This window comes from Gorilla gorilla, chromosome 6, assembly GCF_029281585.2.
Source record: "Gorilla gorilla gorilla isolate KB3781 chromosome 6, NHGRI_mGorGor1-v2.1_pri, whole genome shotgun sequence".
In the NCBI taxonomy this organism is placed as follows: Eukaryota; Metazoa; Chordata; class Mammalia; order Primates; family Hominidae; genus Gorilla; species Gorilla gorilla.
The window spans coordinates 152,812,313-152,832,183 of record NC_073230.2 but is presented as its reverse complement, the minus strand read 5'-3'; the positions used below and the strand labels follow the sequence as shown (position 1 = coordinate 152,832,183).

The 19,871-nt window shown below is 40.8% G+C and overlaps 1 protein-coding gene and 1 non-coding gene across 2 annotated transcripts; both read left to right on the top strand.

Annotated features, from left to right (window-relative positions):
* The first annotated feature begins 16,612 nt into the window (after nucleotides 1-16,612).
* On the top strand, nucleotides 16,613-19,025 carry LOC101130407 (cTAGE family member 15). Its single transcript, XM_031013367.3, is given in 2 exon segments — nucleotides 16,613-18,921; nucleotides 18,923-19,025. Coding segments are annotated over 2 exon segments (2,412 nt in total).
* A 518-nt stretch (nucleotides 19,026-19,543) lies between these two features.
* On the top strand, nucleotides 19,544-19,646 carry LOC115935447 (U6 spliceosomal RNA). Its single transcript, XR_004071078.2, has one exon. It is a non-coding gene; the product is annotated as a U6 spliceosomal RNA (small nuclear RNA).
* The last annotated feature ends 225 nt before the right edge of the window (nucleotides 19,647-19,871 follow it).

The window sequence follows — 19,871 nt, the reverse complement described above, 5'->3', positions numbered from 1 at the left end:
GACAGTTTGGTCCCGTACTCAGCTTGCAGAAGTTCCTACATTTTCTACACACATCTCTTTGTACTGATTCACTTTTCATTTGGGAAAGTCATGAGAAACTTTTTTCATAAAAAAATATAACCATCATCTCTATAAACTCTTCAAGATGATAAAGGGAGAGAGCATCATTCTGAAATGTTAAGCATAGGTTGGGAAAAACGGTGTTGAGAAAAAATTAAGATAGAAATTGTAAACTATCTCTCAAGCTGGAGATCTAGAGAACAAAGAAGTTGAGTAACAGATGGAGAGAAAAAGTCCTCATCCTGAGGAGTAACCAAGAGCTTACCTGAGGAACAGCTTCCCAGACACCACTTCAAATATCATATTACCTCATATCAAGGGGATAAACCCAAAGGCAGCCCAATGGAGCAGTTTGATGAGCCATTTCTGTTTTAAAATTCAATAAGAAAGATCCCTTTGTTTCTTTTTCCTAGGCTACCAACAAATTTATAAAATGTTCTTGAATGTATAGTCCTTTTCATCAAGAATAATCTGAAAAAAAGCCAATCATCTTTATTGTGCAGTACAGATGGAAGGGGAGAATTAACAACAACAAAGCCACTGCTTTTTATTTCTAGGCCCTTAATAGCCCTAAAACAACTAACTGTCTGTATTAGTTCGTTTTCACATTGCTATGAAGAAATACCCAAGACTGAGTAATTTATAATGGAAAGACGTTTAGTTGACTCACAATTTTGCAAGCCTGGGGCAGTCTCAGGAAACTTATAATCATCGCGAAAAGGAAAGCAAGCATGTCTTACATGGTGGCAGGCGAGTGATGAGAGAGCAAGAGAGAAACTACCAAACACTTAATAAAACATCAGATCTCTTCAGAACTCACTCACTATCATGAGAACAGCATGGGGGGAACTGCCCCCACGATCCAATCACCTCCAACCAGCTCTCTCCCTCAACATCTAGGTATTACAATTCAAGGTGAGATTTGGATGGGGACACAAAGCCTGGCCATATCACTCTCTGTTGCTAAAAAAGCAAAACTTAGGTGGAGTTTTGGAAATTAAAGTCCAGTGTAATTGGCCCCACTGTGGAGAACCAAGCCATGCAAGGACACTCACAATGATTAAAAACAAATTCTCAGCACTTAGGTAAGGCACTCAGTTGGAACAATGCTTTCCTGGGTCTGCAGACTGGAACCTAAGCAGCTGTGTGCTTCACTTAGATAAATACATATTCAATGCATGAGACTGATTCACCCTCACAAACGATACTTCTTTTAATAGGATCATGCAGTCTACTCCCAGCCACATAGTTTTTGTCTTAAATAACAAATCATTTGAACAGGTAGTTAAAATGAGGACCATTCAGGTTTGAATTAGTAAAGTTACGTATGGGAAGATTCCGTGAACTATTGTAGCAGACAGGGGAGTTATAACAAAAAATATATTGTGCATTTATATAATTTCATAATCCCATTCAAGCAATGACCCTAAAAATCTATTTTCCAGACCACATTTACTCCCAAGGATATCAGTGTAAGTTAAGTGAATCATCAATAAACCGCTTCTTTTCAGAAACTGTTTTAAGTGCTTTTATATTTATTTATGCTCACAACATTCCTACAAAGTAAGTACAATTACTCTCTTCATTTTGCTGAGAACTGGTAAGCTGTGAAGCCACATTTCCAACCCTAGAAGTTGGAGCCCACACTCTCAGCCAACATACTGTCCTATAGAGTTACTGGATCTGCCATCGCCTGTAACTCTGCCTGCATTAGACTATGTGTCGGAATACTGAATCACAGAGCAAGCACAGTCCAACTGCCAAAACCAATCAGGTTATTCCTAGTTACACAAAAAGCAGTTACTTTACAGTAAAGGTCATTCATCCAAGGAACACTTCGCTCAGGATATATAATTGATTTTTTTTCCAATACCAAGACCGTGTCCCAACCTAGACTGGAGGGTTTTAAAGATTCTGCGCTTCAAAATAAGAGCTTGATGGAGTCTTAGAGGAAGTGGGTCTTACACTCAAGGTTTTTATCATTTTTAAGAATGCCCCAACTCCTCTCATTATGTCTAAAAGCATTGGATAAGGGACCACATACATTCCCATAGGTTATTAGCTCCAATAGCTGTAAAATCTAAATTCCCAACAAACTGGAGACATTTCAAGAGGCAGAAATCACCCTAGAATACTTTAGGGAAGTAATAATGGTCACTTTTAAGTTTTAAAGAAGTGGGTTTTTATTGTTGTTGGTGGTGGTGGTGGTTTTGTTTGTTTTTGAGATGGAGTCTCGCTCTGTTGCCCAGGCTGGAGTGCAGTCATGCAATCTCAACTCATTGCAATCTCTGCCCTCTGCATTCAAGTGATTCTCCTGCCTGAGCCTCCCAAATAGCTGGGTCAACAAGCGTTTGCCACCATGCCCAGCTAATTTTTGTATTTTTAGTAGATACAGGGTTTGGCCATGTTGGTCTTGAACTCCTGCCTCACATGATCCACCTGCCTCGGCCTCCCAGAGTGCTGGGATTGCAGGCATGAGCAACAGCGACCAGCCTTAAAGATGACCCTACCTTTATTTAAAATGACCCTGCTTGTATTTCCTCCCCTAATGCCTTAAAGTCCCTGACTTATTTGAAAACTTAGTATTTTGAAACAGTTTCAGAAAAAATTAAAGCCTTAGTGGTTGGTCACACTAAATGGGACCGTCAAAGCTCCTACTGCTCACAAATATTGTTAAAATGGAATAACAACGCACTGCTAAAGGGAATTAAAGTCACTCCTACCTTGAATGAACCCTCGACATTTTAAGTTCTGTGTCCTCTGCATAGAATCTTTGTTCTTTGTCTCTCCCTTGTGGCCATTTAGAAAACCTTTCAGCTCCTGATCACCAACCGAAACAGTGAAGTTGTTCCCATTGTGGCAAACACAGTCTCTTGCCCTGGTTTTAATTTAAAAGAGATATTTATGTTACCCTTCCCATGAAGCAATTGACTGGTCAATATGCTCTCTACTTGTGTTATCCATAAAAATTTCCCAAACCAATTTACTTTTAGTGTCAGAAGATGCAACCCAACAATATTCTTTTTTAATGAAATACATTGTGCTCACAAAAAATGTATCTAAAAGCATATGTACAATTTAAATAATAATTATAAAGGGAACAATCAGATCAGCAACAGATTAAGAAATAGAATGTTGCCAATAATTGAAGTCCTCCATATGTTCCTCCAAGTTCATTGTCCCTCTCCTACCACCAGATGGAACACTAATCTGACTTTTGTGATCATTCCTTTTGCTCCTTTAGTTTTACTACCTATGTGCACAAACTTAAACTACATAGTTTAGTTTTAACTTGTTTTAAACTGTATAAGAATACAAGAAAGTTATATTTTATGTAATCTTTTATGACTTGCTTCTTTAGTGCAATACTGTGACATCGTCTGCGTTGATTTGTGTAGCTCTACTTCATTTTTCTTTCTGCCTAATACTCAATTATATAACTATAATACAATCAGTTAATCTATTTTGCTGCTGATTGGTTTTTGATTGTTTATATTTGGGGCCTATCTGATACTAAAAACATCCTTTACATGTATATCTGTGCGAGACTTTCTCTGGCATACCCTAGGAAAGGAATTGCTGTATCATAGAATATGCATAGCTTCAACTTTGTTAGATAAAATCAAGCTGTAGATAAAGACAAGTCAAAGATAAATCATATCACTTTGAGTATATGAGTTTCCATTGCTCTAGGCCCTTAGGAACACTTGATATTAAGGGATACTTTTTTTTCCAAAGTGATGAGTGCATAGTAATATATTATTGTGGTTTTAATTTGCATTTTCCTCATTACTAATGATGTTAAGCAGCTTTGCATATATTAACTGAACATTTGATTTTTGCTTTTATTTTGAAGTGCTCATTCCATTTTCTTGTGTATTTTTCTATCAGATTTTCTGTATGTCACAATGTTTTAGATATATATAAACTTGGTCAGTTACATGTGTGGCCAACAGCTTTTTCCACCCTGTGGGCCAAATTTTCACTCTTCTTATGGTGTATTTTAATAAACACAACTTCTTAATTTTAAAGTAGTCAAAGTTATTAATCTTTTTTATGATTAATACTATTTGTACCATGAGTAAAAAAAATTGTTTACCCAAATTCCACAAAGAGATTTTTCTATACTATCTTCAAAGAGTTGTATAAATTTTTAAGTTTAAATGAGTTTTGGGCATAGTGAACTAGGAATACAACTTTAGTTTTTTAAAATATGGATTCCTAATTATAGCACTGTTCATTGAAAAGTTCACTCTTTCCACCTCATCTACAGGGCCAAAAGTCTGGATCTGTGTGGATCTCTTTGCAGGCTCTCTATTCTTTTCTATTTTTTTCTTCATCTCTATGCCAATGCTATACTATTATAATATCTTCATAATAAATCTTGCTAATTATTCTACCTTAGTTTTTTTCAAGAATACAATTATTCTTGGTTGTTTGTGCTTCCATTAAAATTTTTAAACCAGCTTGTTGCATTCCACTAAAACAAGTGAGTAAACAACTACAATAATGAAAAACCCCGTTGAGATTTTGATTCTAAGTAATTTTTAAAGAATATACATCCATTAGTGGAGACTTGAATTTTTTTTTTTTTTCTTGAGGCAGAGTCTCGCTCTGTCACCCAGGCTGGAGTTCAGTGGCACGATCTTGGCTCACTGCAACCTCCACCTCCTGGGTTCAAGTGATTCTCCTGCCTCAACCTCCTGAGTAGCTGGGACTACAGGTACCCACCACCATGCCCGGCTAATTTTTGTATTTTTAGTATAGACAAGGTTTCACCATATTGGCCAGGCTGGTCTTCAACTCTTGACCTTGTGATCCACCCACCTCGGCCACCCAAAGTGTTGGGATTACAGACATGAGCCACTGCGCCCGGCCGAGAATTTACTTTTTAAAAATTAGTTTTCCAGAGGGGAGGAGGCAAAGCAAGATAGCGCAATAGAAGGCTCCACTGATAGTCTGCCCCGCCACCACAAGGACACCAGGTTAACAACTATCTACACAGAAAAAATACCTTCATACGAACCAAAAATCTGGTGAGCCCTCATAGTACTTGGTTTTAACTTCATATGGCTGAAACAAGCACTGAAGAGATAGAAAAAAACAGTCCTAAATCAAGTATGCCACCCCTCCTGCACCCTTCAGCAATCATGGCATGGTGCAGAGAGCGTCTCTAGGTGCTGGGGAAGGAAGAATACAGCAATTGTGAGGCATTGAACTCAGTGCTGTCTTGTTAGAGCAGAAAGGAAAACCAGACCAAACTCAGCTGACACCCACCCACAGAGGGAGCATTTAAACCAGCCCTAGCCAGAGGAGAATCACTGATCCCAACAGTTAGAACTTGAGTGCCTGCAAACTTCACCACCAAGGGCTATAACACTCTGTATCTCCAAGTAAACTTGAAAGGCAGTCTGGGCCATAAAGACTGAAACTCTTAGGTGAGTCCTGGTGCTGAACTAGGCCCGGTTACAGTGAACTGGGACTGCATGTGGCGTACAGAAACACTAGCTGGGGCAGCTAAGGGAGTGCTGGCTTCAACCCTCCCATAAACCCAGGCTGCACAACTTATGGCTCCAAAAGACCTCTCTTTCTTCCAGTTGAAGGGAGGAAAAGGGAGAGTGGGAAAGACTTTGTGATGCACCTAGGATACCAGCTCAGGTACAACGAAACAGGGCAACAGTCAGAGTCATGAGGTCCCCATTGCAGGCCCTAGCTTCCAGATGACATTTCTACACACACCCTGGGCCAGAAGGGAACCTGCTGCCTTGAAAGAAAGGACCCAGTCCTGGCAGCATTTATCGCCTGCTAACTGAAGAGCCCTTGGGCCCTGAATAACCAGCAGCAATACCCAAGTACTACACCAAGGGCCTTGGGTGAGCCTTTGAGGCCTGCTGGCTTCAGGTGAGACTCAGGATATTACCAGCTGTGGTGGCTCTGGAGCAAAACTCCTGCTTGAGAAAAGCAGAGGAAAAAGTAAAGGAAACTTTGTTTTGCACCTTAGGTACCAGCATGGCCACAGAAGGGTAAAGAACAAATCAGGCTCTTGGGGTCCCCAATTCCAGGACTTGACTCTTGGACAGCATTTCTGGACCTGCCCTGGGCCAGAGGAGCACCCACTGCCCTGACATGGGAGTCCCAGGACAGGTAGCATTTATGACAAGCTGACTTAAGAGATCTTGGGCTTTAAGGGAACTTTGGTGGTAGTCTGGCAGTACTCCTTGTGGCCTGGGTGGTGGTGGCTATGGGGTGAGGCTCCTCTGCCTTTGGAAAGGGGAGGCAAGAGTGGGAAGGACTGCATCTAGTGGTTAGAGTGCCAGTTCAGCTGCAATACAATAGAGCACCATGTAGACATCTAAGGGTTTTTACTCTAGTCCCTGACTCCCAGATGGCACTTCTGGACCCACTTCTGGGGCTTAGGGGAGCTTGCTGCCCTGAAGGGAAGGGCATAGGCCTGGTTGGCTTTGGCACTTACTGATTGTAGAGTCCCAAGGCCTTGAGGTAATGTAGGCAGTAGCCAGGGAGTGGTTACAGCAGGACTTGGGTGAGACCCAGTAAGCACTGGGCTGGCTTCAGGTCTAACCCAGCACAGTCATAGTGGTGGTGGCCAAAAGGGTGCTTGTGCCACTCCGCCCCCAGCTTTAGGTGGCACAGAACAGAGAGAGAGAAATTCTGTACTTTTGGGAGAAAGTAAGAAAAGAGAATAAGAATTTCTGCCTGGTAATCCAGAGAATTCTCCTGGATCTTGCCCAAGACCATCAAGGTGGTATTTGTACAAGTCTGCAAGAACCATGATGTTACTGGGTTTGAGATGCCCCTCTAAAGTAGACACAGCTTAGATCACAAGACTCAAGTCCTTTCAGGCATCTGGAAAGCCTTCCCAAAAAGGACAGCTACAAGCAAACCCAGACAGTGAAGACTACAATAAATGCCTAACTCTTCAATGCCCAGACAATGAAGAACATCCACTAGCATCAACAGTATCCAGGAAAACATGACCTCACCAAACAAACTAAATAAGGCACCCACGACCAATTGTGGAGAAACAGAGATATGTAACCTTTCAAACACAGAAATCAAGATAGCTGTGTTGAGAAAACTCAAAGAAATTCAAGATAACACAGAAAAAGAATTCAGAATTCTATCAGATAAATTTAACAAAGAGATTGAAATAATTAAAAAGAATCAAGCAGAAATGCTGGAGCTGAGAAATGCAATTGACATACTGAAGAATGCATCAGAGTCCTTTAATAGCAGAATTGAGCAAGCAGAAGAAAGAGTTAATAAACTTGAAGTCAGGTTATCTTGAAAAAACAAGACCCACTCATGTGTTGCCTACAAGAAACACACTTCACCTATAAAGACACACATAGACTGAAAATAAGGGGATGGAAAAAGATATTCTATGCCAATGGAAGCCAAAAAAGAGAAGAATTCACTATACTTATATCAGACAAAATAGATTTTAAGACAAAAACTATAAGAAGGGACAAAGAAGGACACTATATAATAATGGAGGGCTCGATTCAGCAAGAGGATGTAACAATTTTAAATATGTATGCACCCGACACTGGAGCACCCAGATATATAAAGCAAATATTATTAGAGCTAAAGAGAGAGATAGGCCCCAGTGTAGTAATAGCTGGAGACTTCAACACCCTACTTTTAGCATTGGACAGATCTTCCAGACAGAAATCAACAAAGAAACATCAGACTTAATCTGCACTATAGACCAAATGAACCTATTTGCCCAGTAGTCATTCAGGAGGAGATTGTTCAGTTTCCATGTAGTAGTGTGGTTTTGAGTGAGTTTCTTAATCCTGAGTTCTAATTTGATTGTCCTGTGGTCTGAGAGACTGTTTGTTATGATTTCCATTCTTTTGCATTTGCTGAGGAGTGTTTTACTTCCAATTATGTGGTCAATTTTAGAATAAGTGCAATGTGGTGCTAAGAAGAATGTATATTCTGTTGATTTGGGGTAGACAGTTCTGTAGATGTCTATTTGGTCCAGAGCTGAGTTCAAGTCCTGAATATCCTTGTTAATTTTCTGTCTTGATCTGTTTAATATCAACAGTAGGGTGTTAAAGTCTCCCACTATTATTGTGTGGGTGTCTAAGTCTCTTTGTAGGTGTCTAAGAACTTGCTTTATGAATCTGGGTGCTCCTGTATTGGTGTATGTATATTTAGGATAGTTAGCTCTTCTTGTTGCATTGATCTTTTTACCATTATGTAATGCCCATCTTTGGTTCTTTTGACCTGTGTTGTTTTACAGTCTGTTTTATCAGAGACTAGGATTGCAATCCCTGCTTCTTTTTTGCTTTCCTTTTTCTGGGTAGCTTCCTCCATCCCTTTATTTTGAGCCTATGTGTGTCTTTGCAAGTGAGATAGGTCTCCTGAATACTGCATATCAATGAGTCTTGACTCTTTATCCAATTTGTCAGTCTGTGTCTTTTAATTGAGGTATTTAGCTCATTTACATTTAAGGTTAATATTGTTATGTATGAATTTGATCAAGTCATTATGATGTTAGCTGGTTATTTTGCCTGCTAGTTGATGCAGTTTCTTCATAGTGTCGGTGGTCTTTACAATTTGGTATGTTTTTGCAGTGGCTGGTACTGGTTGTTCCTTTCCATGTTTAGTGCTTCCTTCTGAAGCTCTTATAAGGCAGGCCTGGTGGTGACAAAATCTCTCAGCATTTGCTTCTCTGTAAAGGATTTTACTTCTCCTTGATGTGTGAAGCTTAGTTTGGCTGGATATGAAATTCTGGGTTGAAAATTCTTTTCTTTAAGAATGTTGAATATTGGCCCTTACTCTCTTCTGGCTTGTAGGGTTTCTGCCAAGAGATCCGCTGTTAGTCTCATGGGTTTCCCTTTGTAGGTAACCTGACGTTTCTCTCTGTCTGCCCTTAACATTTTTTCCTTCATTTCAACACAGAATCTGATGATTATGTGTCTTGGGGTTGCTCTTCTCAAAGAGTATCTTTGTGGTGTTCTCTGTATTTCCTGAATTTGAATGTTGGCCTGTCTTGCTAGGTTAGGGAAGTTCTCCTGGATAATATCCTGCAGAGTGTTTTCCAACTTGGTTCCATTCTTCGTGTCACTCTCAGGTAAACCAATCAAACGTAGATTTGGTCTTTTCACATAGTTCCACATTTCTTGGATGCTTTGTCCGTTCCTTTTCATTCTTTTTTCTCTAATCTTGTCTTCTGCCTTTATCTCATTAAGTTGATCTTCAATCTCTGATATCCTTTCTTCCACTTGATCGATTCAGCTATTGATACTTGTGTATGCTTCACGAAGTTCTTGTGCTGTGTTTTTCAGCTCTGTCAGGTCATTTATGTTCTTCTCAAACTGATTATTCTAGTTAGCAATTCATCTAGCCTTTTTTCAAGGTTCTTAGCTTCCTTGCATTGTGTTAGAACATGATCCTTTATCTCAGAGGAGTTCGTTATTACGCACCTTCTGAAGCCTACTTCTGTCAATTCGTCAAACTCATTCTCCATTGAGTTTTGTTCCCTTGCTGGTGAGGAGTTGTGATCCTTTGGAGGAGAACAGGCAATCTGGTTCTTTGAATTTTCAGCCTTTTTGTGCTGGTTTCTCCCCATCTTCGTGGATTTATCTACCTTTGGTCTTTGATGTTGGGACCTTCGGATGAGGTCTCTGAGTGGACATCCTTTTGTTGATGTTGATCCTATTTTTTTCGGTCTGTTAGTTTTCCTTCTAACAATCAGGCCTCTCTGCTGCAGGTCTGCTGGAGTTTGCTGGAGGACCCTGTTTGCCTGGGTATCACCAGCGGAGGCTGCAGAACAGCAAAATTGCTGCCTGTTCCTTCCTCTGGAAGCTTTGTCACAGAAAGGCACCTGCCAGATGCCAGCCAGAGCTCTCTTGTATGAGGTATCTGTTGGCCCCTACTTGGAGGTGTCTCCCAATCAGGAGACATAGAGGTCAGGGACCCACTTGAGAAGGCAGTCTGATCCTTAGCAGAGTGTGAATGCTGTGCTGGGAGGTCCACTGCTCTCTTCAGAGCCATCAAGCAGGGATGTTTAAGTCTGCTGATGCTGCGCCCACAGCCACCCCTCCTTCCAGGTGCTCTATCTCAGAGAGATGGGGGTTTTATCTATAAGCCCCTGGCTGGGGCTGCTGCCTTTTTTTTTTTTTCTTTTTCTTTTTTCCAGAGATGCCCTGCCCAGAAAGGAGGCAGTCTGGCCACATTGGCCTTGTTGAGCTGTGGCAGTCTGGCCACAGTGGCCTTACTGAGCTGTGATGGGCTCCACCCGGTTCAATCTTCAGATTGGCTTTGTTTACACTGTGAGGGTAAAACCGCCTACTCAAGCCTCAGCAATGGCAGATGACCCCCCCCGCAACCAAGATTGAGCGTCCCAGGTAGAGCTCAGGCTGCTGTGCTGGCAGCGAGAATTTCAAGCCAGTGGATCTTAGCTTGCTGGGCTCTGTGGGGGTGAGACCCACTGAGCCAGACCACTTGACTCCCTGGCTTCAGCTGCCTTTCCAGGGGAGTGAAAAGTTCTGTCTCACTGGTGTTCCAGGTTCCACTGAGTTATGGAAAAAAAAAATTCCTGCAGCGAGTTTGGTGTCTGCCCAAATGGCTGCCCAGTTTTGTGCTTGAAACCCAGGGCCTTGGTGGCATAGGCACTGGAGGGAATCTCCCAATCTGTGTGTTGTGAAGACCACGGGAAAAGTGTAGTATCTGGGCCAGGGTGCACCATTTGTCACAGTGCAGTCCCTAATGGCTTCCTTTGGCTAGGAGAGGGAGTTCCCCAACACCTTGCACTTCCCGGGTGAGGCGACTCCCCAACCTGCTTTGGCTTGCCTTCTGTGGGCTGCACCCACTGTCCAACCAGTCCCTGTGAGATGAACCGGGTACCTCTGTTTGAAATGCAGAAATCGCCCATCTTCTGCATAGATCTCACTGGGAGCTGCAGACTGGAGCTCTTCCTATTTGGCCATCTTGCCAGCCAGAGCTTGGATTTTTTATTTTTCTTCCTTTCCCTACATATATTTTGTTCTGTTTCTTTCCCCTTCCCTTTCCTCCTCCCCCTAGAGGGTGTGACTGAGGATAATGCTGGGTAGGGTCTTTTGACTTTGCTTCCATAACCCTATGCACTTCTGTCCGCAGGTTTTATATTGGGCTGGGTACTTTGACCTACAAGCCAGTAGATGGGGGCTTATGGTTAATAGCAGGTTGCAGCAAATGGGGTTGGGTATATACTCGATCCTTGTTTACTGGAAAAACACTGGGTGGGGCTGGACCTGGCAAGTCCATCTACAGGTCCCCCAATGATAGGCACAAGCACCAGCTCTGAGGGAGAGTCCAGTGGGCAGCCACCAAGTGTCCAGAGACGTGCCTCAGCATGGAGGTGGGAAACCTCCTTGGCCCCAAGTTCTCTGCATAGGAATGTCAGAGGCAGCCTAATCTCTTAATACAGGAGAGTAGCTGCTCCAAATGCCTGGAGATCTGCCTGGTTGTGGAGTGGAGAGGGTCTCCTTGCACCACTATCGCTGCACAGGAAGGATGGGGTGGCTCAGGCTACTTACTGCTCCAGGCGAGCAGGTGCTCCAAATACCTGGAAATCTGTGGAGCAGAGAGAGTCCCACTGCACTGCAATCTCTGCACCAGAAGAATGGAGCAGCTCAGACTGTTGATTCACGCTAATGGGCACTCTGAATCCCTGGATATCTGCCTGGGCAAGAAGTGGAGATGGCCCCCTTGCACAGGGATCTCTGCACAGGAAGGAAGGGGCAACCCAGGCTGCTAGCCCATGAGAGCGGATGCTTTAAATGCTTGGAGATATGCTTATATGTAGAATGGAGAAGGCCCTGCTACACCACAGTCTCAGGAAAGTAGGCTGGGACACCCAGCAATAACACACACAGACCAGTTCTAGTTCATCAAGCTGGCCCTGGCTGAAAGTCTCATTGCCCAGGAGAAACCACAGCCATAGCAGCTCTCCTCTTGCCCAAGGCCTGTGACTGGGGAAAGCACAATTCCAGTGCCTACTTTTGAGATATTTTCCATGGTTCTGGCTGTGGAGGACCCTACCCTGATCCAGAGCAGGTGCTCCAACCTCTGCCCCAATACTAAAATGCCTGCACGGCCACACTGCTGGGTTGCCAAAGAATGGCTGACTTTAGATGCACCCAAATTAAAAATGGTATCCTGTTCTCTGTCCTGGGACTGGGAAAATGCCTGTAGCTTTATCCAGTGTCTGTCCCTCTCAGCATCTCCAAGCCTCCCCTGAAGTTAGCTCCAGGATTTGGGAGAAACAAAGTGCTGTCTCTCAGCCTGGATTGCTCAGATCTTCAGTGGAAATGTGAGTCACAGAGGGAAGCTTCTACCTCTCATGTGCTGGGACTTCATTCACTTTTCTCAGCTGGACAGCATTATGGTGGCTCTTTGCCAGCATTCTCCTTCTCAGGATCTGGAGTGTTCTTCACAATTCCGTGGATCTCCATTTTCCTTCTTGAATTAAAGCTCACAGCATTTATCTTTATGCACTGCCTTGCTATTTCCAAGTGGCTGTGGCATGCTAAAAGCCTCTAATTGCCATCTTGAAAAAAAAAATCTATCAACAATGTTTGATATGAGTTGGCCAATACTCAACTGAAAATAAAAAAATTTATGTGCAAGGATAGTCTCTGAGGTTGAGAATTTTTGTTCAGTGATGAGGCATTTGAATTATCAACATGGTTAACGCTATGGAAATCTATGGAACCAATTCATTTAAGAAATGGATTCGTATCTTAATAAAGAACATCTTTTTTATTGTTTAATTGCTGAAAAAGATGTCAGCCTATTACCCTAAGTAACTAGTTCAATCACAGCCATTCACATCATCTAGTACCAAGTGGTATTTTTCAGAGAAATGAACATGAGGAGGAAAACTCCTTGACTGGAAAAAAAATTGATACATATAATCATTACAGAGCTGTATATTTATATAAGACCAACTGTGAGATGAATGAAGAAATCTCTGAGATTCACTGTTGAGTAGCTTAACATTTCCAAGTCCTCTGCTAGACTTGAAAACTATTTAGTGTTGAACAAAAATAAGATACTATATCTCACAACTCCTATATGAATGCTTCCATTCCTACTTTATTTCTGCTTTCATTTTCACGGCTCATCTATAGTCTCTCTTCCAGCCTCCCATTTGTATTTTACAACATGCATAATTACAGATTTATTATTTAATTATCTCATTTTCATATGATTTTTATATCGCTTGAAAGATTTCTTGGAAACTTCTGTCTTTTTTTTATTTTCCAGAGAAGCAGAGTATTTTTAGGCAATAATATTTTACCTTATCATGCCTTTCAACTATTACAAGAAAAAGGGAAAGTAGTAAAATAAATAAACAAATACAGACAGTCACCAACTTACAATGGTTTCACTCAAGATTTTCAACTGTATGATGGTGGGAAAGTGATATGTATTGAGTAGGAACCATATTTCAAGTACTCATGCTACCATTATATTTTTCATTTTTGGTACAGTACTCAATAAATTACATGAAATATTCAACAGTTTAACATAATATAGGCTTTGTGTAAGATTATTTTGCCCAGCTGTAGGCTAATGTTAGTGTTCTAAGCATGGTTAAGTTGGGCTAGGCTAAGCTATGAAGTTTGGTAGGTTAGGTTTATTAAACATATCTTCAAGCCAGGTATAGTGGTTTGTGCCTATAGTCCCAGCTGCTCAGGAAGCTGAGGCAGGAGGATTGAGCTCAAGGAGTTTGAGACTATAGTGCACTATGGGCACACCTGAGAATAGCCACTGCACTCCAGCCTGGGCAACATGGCAAGAGTCTACATTTTGTTTAAAAAACAGCATCTTCAACTTAGAATAGTATCAACTTATGATGGGTTTATTGAAACATAATCTTATCATAAGTTGAAGAGTATCTTTATATAGTAGAATATAATAACATACTACAGACTTATTTTCTCAAAGCATAAAGATAAACCACACTAATGATCATCCATGGGAGAGGGACACCTAGACAATGTCCTGCAAAATGAGAAATACTTGTAAGACATACTTTACATTCCAAACTGAATCTCTTTACCCATGAAATAAAATCATTAAGAAATTTTTAGTAATATTTTAATTAAAATTTTAAGTATAGAAAAGATTGTATAGCTTTACATCAAAAATAAATTAGTACGTGACTTGGCTACTTGACACCAAAGTAGCTGGTGCCAGATTCACGCTTCCATCATAAAAAACTATACAATCTGGACAAAATATAGAAAAAAAACTTGGCAGGTGTATTAGTCTGTTTTCATGCTGCTAATAAAGACATAGCCAAGACTGGGTACTTTATAAAAGAAAGAAGCTTAGTGGACTCGCAGCTTCACATGGCTGGGGAGACCTCACAATCATGATGGAAAGCAAAGGAAAAACAAAGTCACATCTTACATGGCAAACAAAAGAGAGGGCATGTGAAGGGGAGCTCCCCTTTGTAAAACCATAAGATCTCGTGAGAGTTATTCACTATCACAAGAACAGCATGGGAAAGACCCATCCCCATGACTCAATTACCTCTCACCAGGTGCTGAGCATGGTTCAGATGGGCTGGCTACACGTGGGAATTATGGGAGCTACAATTCAAGATGGGATCTGGCTAAGGACACAGCCAAACCATATCAGCAGGCATTGAAGAACATTGTTGTACCAAGTCAGGTATGAGATCTTTAAGGAAGGTGAGGCACATGAGGTTAGTACCACATTTGCCAGGATTTCCCAGAAAGGCATCTTCCTGACCTTGGTACAGGAAAATGGGACCAAAGCAAGGGTTAGTGGTCTTGGTAACCAAAAGAAGCAATGAATAGAGTTCAAAGCTGCTAAGTTGATTGGGAATGAGGGGGTGGGGGGAGTCAATGTACCATATGGGAGAGAGAAATAACCCTGGAAATGGGTGTGTAAATGCCATTTTGGTCCTTCTGTGACTCTTTAGCTATGTTACAGTTGGCTAAGAAGAGGGGAGACCTAGTAGAAAGCAACTGCTGGGATACAGAAAGCAGAAGAGATCATCAGGGACTGAAAAGTTCCTGGAAAGCTACTGGGGTTCAGATCCAGCCAGATGGGGAAATGTTAAAGATTCTGTCTTAGGAGAGGCATAGTATCCTAAGAGTAACTTCTATGTCCTAAGAGGAAAATAAAATATCATTACCATAACATGGCTTAAAACTAGGTCTTCAGAGCAGCAAGGTGATCTGCAAGTAATTTGACGTCTGCCCAGAAAAAAATTCAAAATTTTTGAGTATTTCTATATCATATTATCCATAAACTCAGCATACTTTTAAAAAATTACCACATATACAAAAAAGCAAGAAAAACAGACCGATGAAAAATGAATCAGTTATTAAAAACAATTTCACAGATAATCCAGATATTGGGTTAATAGATGGGGCATCATAATATCTATGATCAATATAAAGGAAAGAAAGAAAAAATGAAAGACAAAACAGGTTGTGTCAGATTTCTTTCTGGCAGCTCTAAAGTGCTCACTTTATTTATTTGCATAGATTTCAATTTCCTAAATTATGTTTGATGTTTCAAGCAAAAATCGTAGCATTGTCTAGTGTTATTCTAAATGAATTTAATACAATTATACTATAAATTTGAGAGGGTAAAGATACATAAAATGACATAGGGTTGTGATACTTCACTCAAACTGGAATATAAATGACACCAATTGACTGTGATAATGTATATATAAAGGAATATCTAGAACAACCACTAAGCTATAAAAAGCAACTAGAAAACTATAAAAAAGAAGATACATCATAAACACTATGAATAACAAAATGGAATTCTAAAATAAATGTTCAAATAACCCATAGGAAGTCATGAAAAATAAGCAGAGAAACAAGAGTTGATAGAGAAAACAAAAAATGTCAGGCTTATGCACTAAAGTATCAATAATTCATTTAATTATGAATGGTCTACCAATTAAGAGACAAATAATAGAACAGTGTATTTAAAAGTATGGCCCTTTCTTATATGTTTCTTGCATGCTGTGTACAAGAAACTCACTTGAAATTTACCAATACAGGGCAGGCCAAATTAACAGGATGAAAAAAGATATACTACACAAACATTAATGAAAGGAAAGCAAGAATGCCTGTATGTATATCAGATAAAGCAAAGAAAATTACCAGAAACAAGAGAGATTATATAATGATCAAAGGTTTAATCCATGAAGAAGACAGCAATTTTAAAAGTGTATTCACCAAAAAAACAGCTTCAAAATACGTAATGTGAAAACTGCCAGAACTAAGGTGGGTCGGGCTCGGACCTGCGCTGCCCCAGGATGTAAAGTGTAAGAAGGGGGCCGGGGAGTGGTGGGGACAACATGGGCCTGTGAGGCCTGTGGGTGCCCGCGTTCCCCAGCTCCCCCCGCAGCCCGCTCCACAGCGGTCCGCTCCGGTTTGTTGTCACATGCGGATTCGGGTTCCAGACCCAAGGCTGCGTGTTCTCCACCGCTTATTGTGGCCAGTGTTACTGCGGTCACCGCCAGAGCAGCCTCGACGCTATGGAGGAGCCCGGTGCTACCCCTCAGCCCTACCTGGGGCTGGTCCTGGAGGAGCTACGCAGAGTTGTGGCAGCACTACCTGAGAGTATGAGACCAGATTCGAACCCTTACGGTTTTCCATCGGAACTGGTGGTATGTGCAGCTGTTATTGGATTTTTTGTTGTTCTCCTTTTTTTGTGGAGAAGTTTTAGATCGGTTAGGAGTCGGCTTTATGTGGGAAGAGAGCAAAAACTTGGTGCAACGCTTTCTGGACTAATGGAAGAAAAATGTAAACTACTTGAAAAGTTTAGCCTTATTCAAAAAGAGTATGAAGGCTATGAAGTAGAGTCATCTTTAGAGGATGCCAGCTTTGAGAAGGCGGCAGCAGAAGCACGAAGTTTGGAGGCAACCTGTGAAAAGCTGAACAGGTCCAATTCTGAACATGAGGATGAAATCCTCTGTCTAGAAAAAGACTTAAAAGAAGAGAAATCCAAACATTCTCAACAAGATGAATTGATGGCGGATATTTCAAAAAGGATACAGTCTCTAGAAGATGAGTCAAAATCCCTCAAATCACAAATAGCTGAAGCCAAAATCATCTGCAAGATATTTAAAATGAGTGAAGAACGACGGGCTATAGCAATAAAAGATGCTTTGAATGAAAATTCTCAACTTCGGGAAAGCCAGAAACAGCTTTTGCAAGAAGCTGAGGTATGGAAAGAACAAGTGAGTGAACTTAATAAACAGAAAATCACATTTGAAGACTCCAAAGTACACGCAGAACAAGTTCTAAATGATAAAGAAAATCACATCAAGACCCTGACCGGACACTTGCTAATGATGAACGATCAGGCTGCTGTGCTTGAAGAAGACACAATGGATGATGGTAACTTGGAATTAGAAGTAAACAGTCAATCGGAAAATGGTGCTAACTTAGATGATCCTCCAAAAGGAGCTTTGAAGAAACTGATTCATGCTGCTAAGTTAAATGTTTCTTTAAAAAGCTGAGAAGGAGAAAGAAACCACATTATTATTCAGTTATCTGAAGTTGATAAAACAAAGGAAGAGCTTACAGAGTATATGAAAAATCTTCAGACTCAACAAGCATCTTTGCAGTCAGAAAACATAGGTTTTGAAAGTGAGAATCAGAAGCTTCAACAGAAACTTAAAATAATGACTGAATTCTATCAAGAAAATGAAATGAAACTCCACAGGAAATTGACAATAGAGGAAAATTACTGGATAGAGGAAGAAGAGAAACTTTCTAAAGTGGAAGAAAAGATCAGCCATGCCACTGAAGAGCTGGAGACCTATAGAAAGCTAGCCAAAGATCTTGAAGAAGAATTGGAGAGAACTGTTCATTTTTATCCAAAGCAGATTATTTCCTACGAGAAAAGAGGACATGATAATTGGTTGGCAGCTCAGACTGCTGAAAGAAACCTCAATGATTTAAGGAAAGAAAATGCTCACAACAAACAAAAATTAACTGAAACAGAGTTGAAATTTGAACTTTTAGAAAAAGATTCTAATGCACCTGATGTTTCACATACAGCATTTGGCAGAGAGCATTCCCCGAATGGTCCCGCACCATTGGGTCGGCCTTCATCTGAAAAGAGAGCTTTTCTCCCTCCTCAAACTTTGTTGGAGGATCCACTGGGACTCTCATCTGTGCTTCCGGAGGGAGGAGGAAGAGGCCCAAGAGGCCCAGGGAATCCCCTGGACCATCAGATTACCAATGAAAGAGTAGAACCAAGCTGTGATAGGTTAACCGATCCTCACAGGGCTCCTTCTGACACTGGGTCCCTGTCATCTCCGGTGGAACAGGACTGTAAGATGATGTTTCCTCCACCAGGACAATCATATCCTGATTCAGCTCTTCCTCCTCAAAGGGAAGACAGATTTTATTCTAATTCTGAAAGACTGTCTGGACCAGCAGAACCCAGAAGTTTTAAAATGACTTCTTTGGATAAAATGGATGGGTCAATGCCTTCAGAAATGGAATCCAGTAGAAATGATGCCAAAGACGATCTTGGTAATTTAAATGTGCCTGATTCATCTCTCCCTGCTGAAAATGAAGCAACTGGCCCTGGCTTTATTCCTCCACCTCTTGCTCCAATCAGTGGTCCATTGTTTCCAGTGGATACAAGGGGCCCGTTCATGAGTAGAGGACCTCCTTTCCTCCTACCTCCTCCAGGAACCATGTTTGGAGCTTCTCGAGGTTATTTTCCACAAAGGGATTTCCCAGGTCCACCACATGCTCCATTTGCAATGAGAAACATCTATCCACCGAGGGAGTTTCCTCCTTACCTTCACCCACGACCTGGATTTTACCGCGCCCCCACATTCTGAAGGTAGAAGCGAGTTCCCTTCAGGGTTGATTCCGCCTTCAAAGGAGCCTGCTACTGAACATCCAGAACCACAGCAAGAAACCTGACATATTGTTGCTTTCTTCAAAAGTAATTTTGACTGATCTCATTTTCAGTTTAAGTAACTGCTGTTACTTAAATGATTACACTTTTGCTCAAATTGAAGTTTAGTGGAATTATAATTCTCAGGATAGTATTTTGTAAATAAAGATGTTTTAAATATGAATCTTATGAGTAAATCATTCCGTTTTATTATATTCTAGGTAGTATAACTATTTTTATTTGGTGAATTAATCCACTATTATAGAAACAATAGTGGGAGTTTTATATATGTAATCTTGCAGGTGGGGAGGATTTAAATTCTAAAGGTTGTGGTGTCTTCATGCCAAGAACTGTATTCACTGTGGTTGTAGATAAATGTGAAAGTAACTTTATGCTTAATTTAATAAACCTTAGTTGACTTTTTTTGAAAAAGGAAAACTGCCAGAACTGAAAGGAGATATAGATGAATCCACAATTATAGTTGGAAATTTTCTCATGCCTTTTTCAATAATGGATAGAACTAGACAGAAAATCAGCAAGGAGTGTTGGCTTTGGCAGCACTTTCTAAAATTAGAATGATGCAGACAAGATTAACACAGCTCCTGCATATAGATTACAGAAAATTTTATGAAGCATTTCATATTTTTAAAAAGAGGAAAAAAAAAGAAAATCAACAAGGATATAAAACAACTCAAAATGCCATTAACCAAAAGAATCTGCTTGGCATTTACACAATATTCCACATAATAACAGCAGAATACACATATTTTTTTGAGTGCTGATGAAACACATGGCAAGATAGAGCTATCCAAGGCCCTAAAACTCACCACAACAAATTTAAAAGAGATAGTAATCATCCAGAGCAGGTGAAA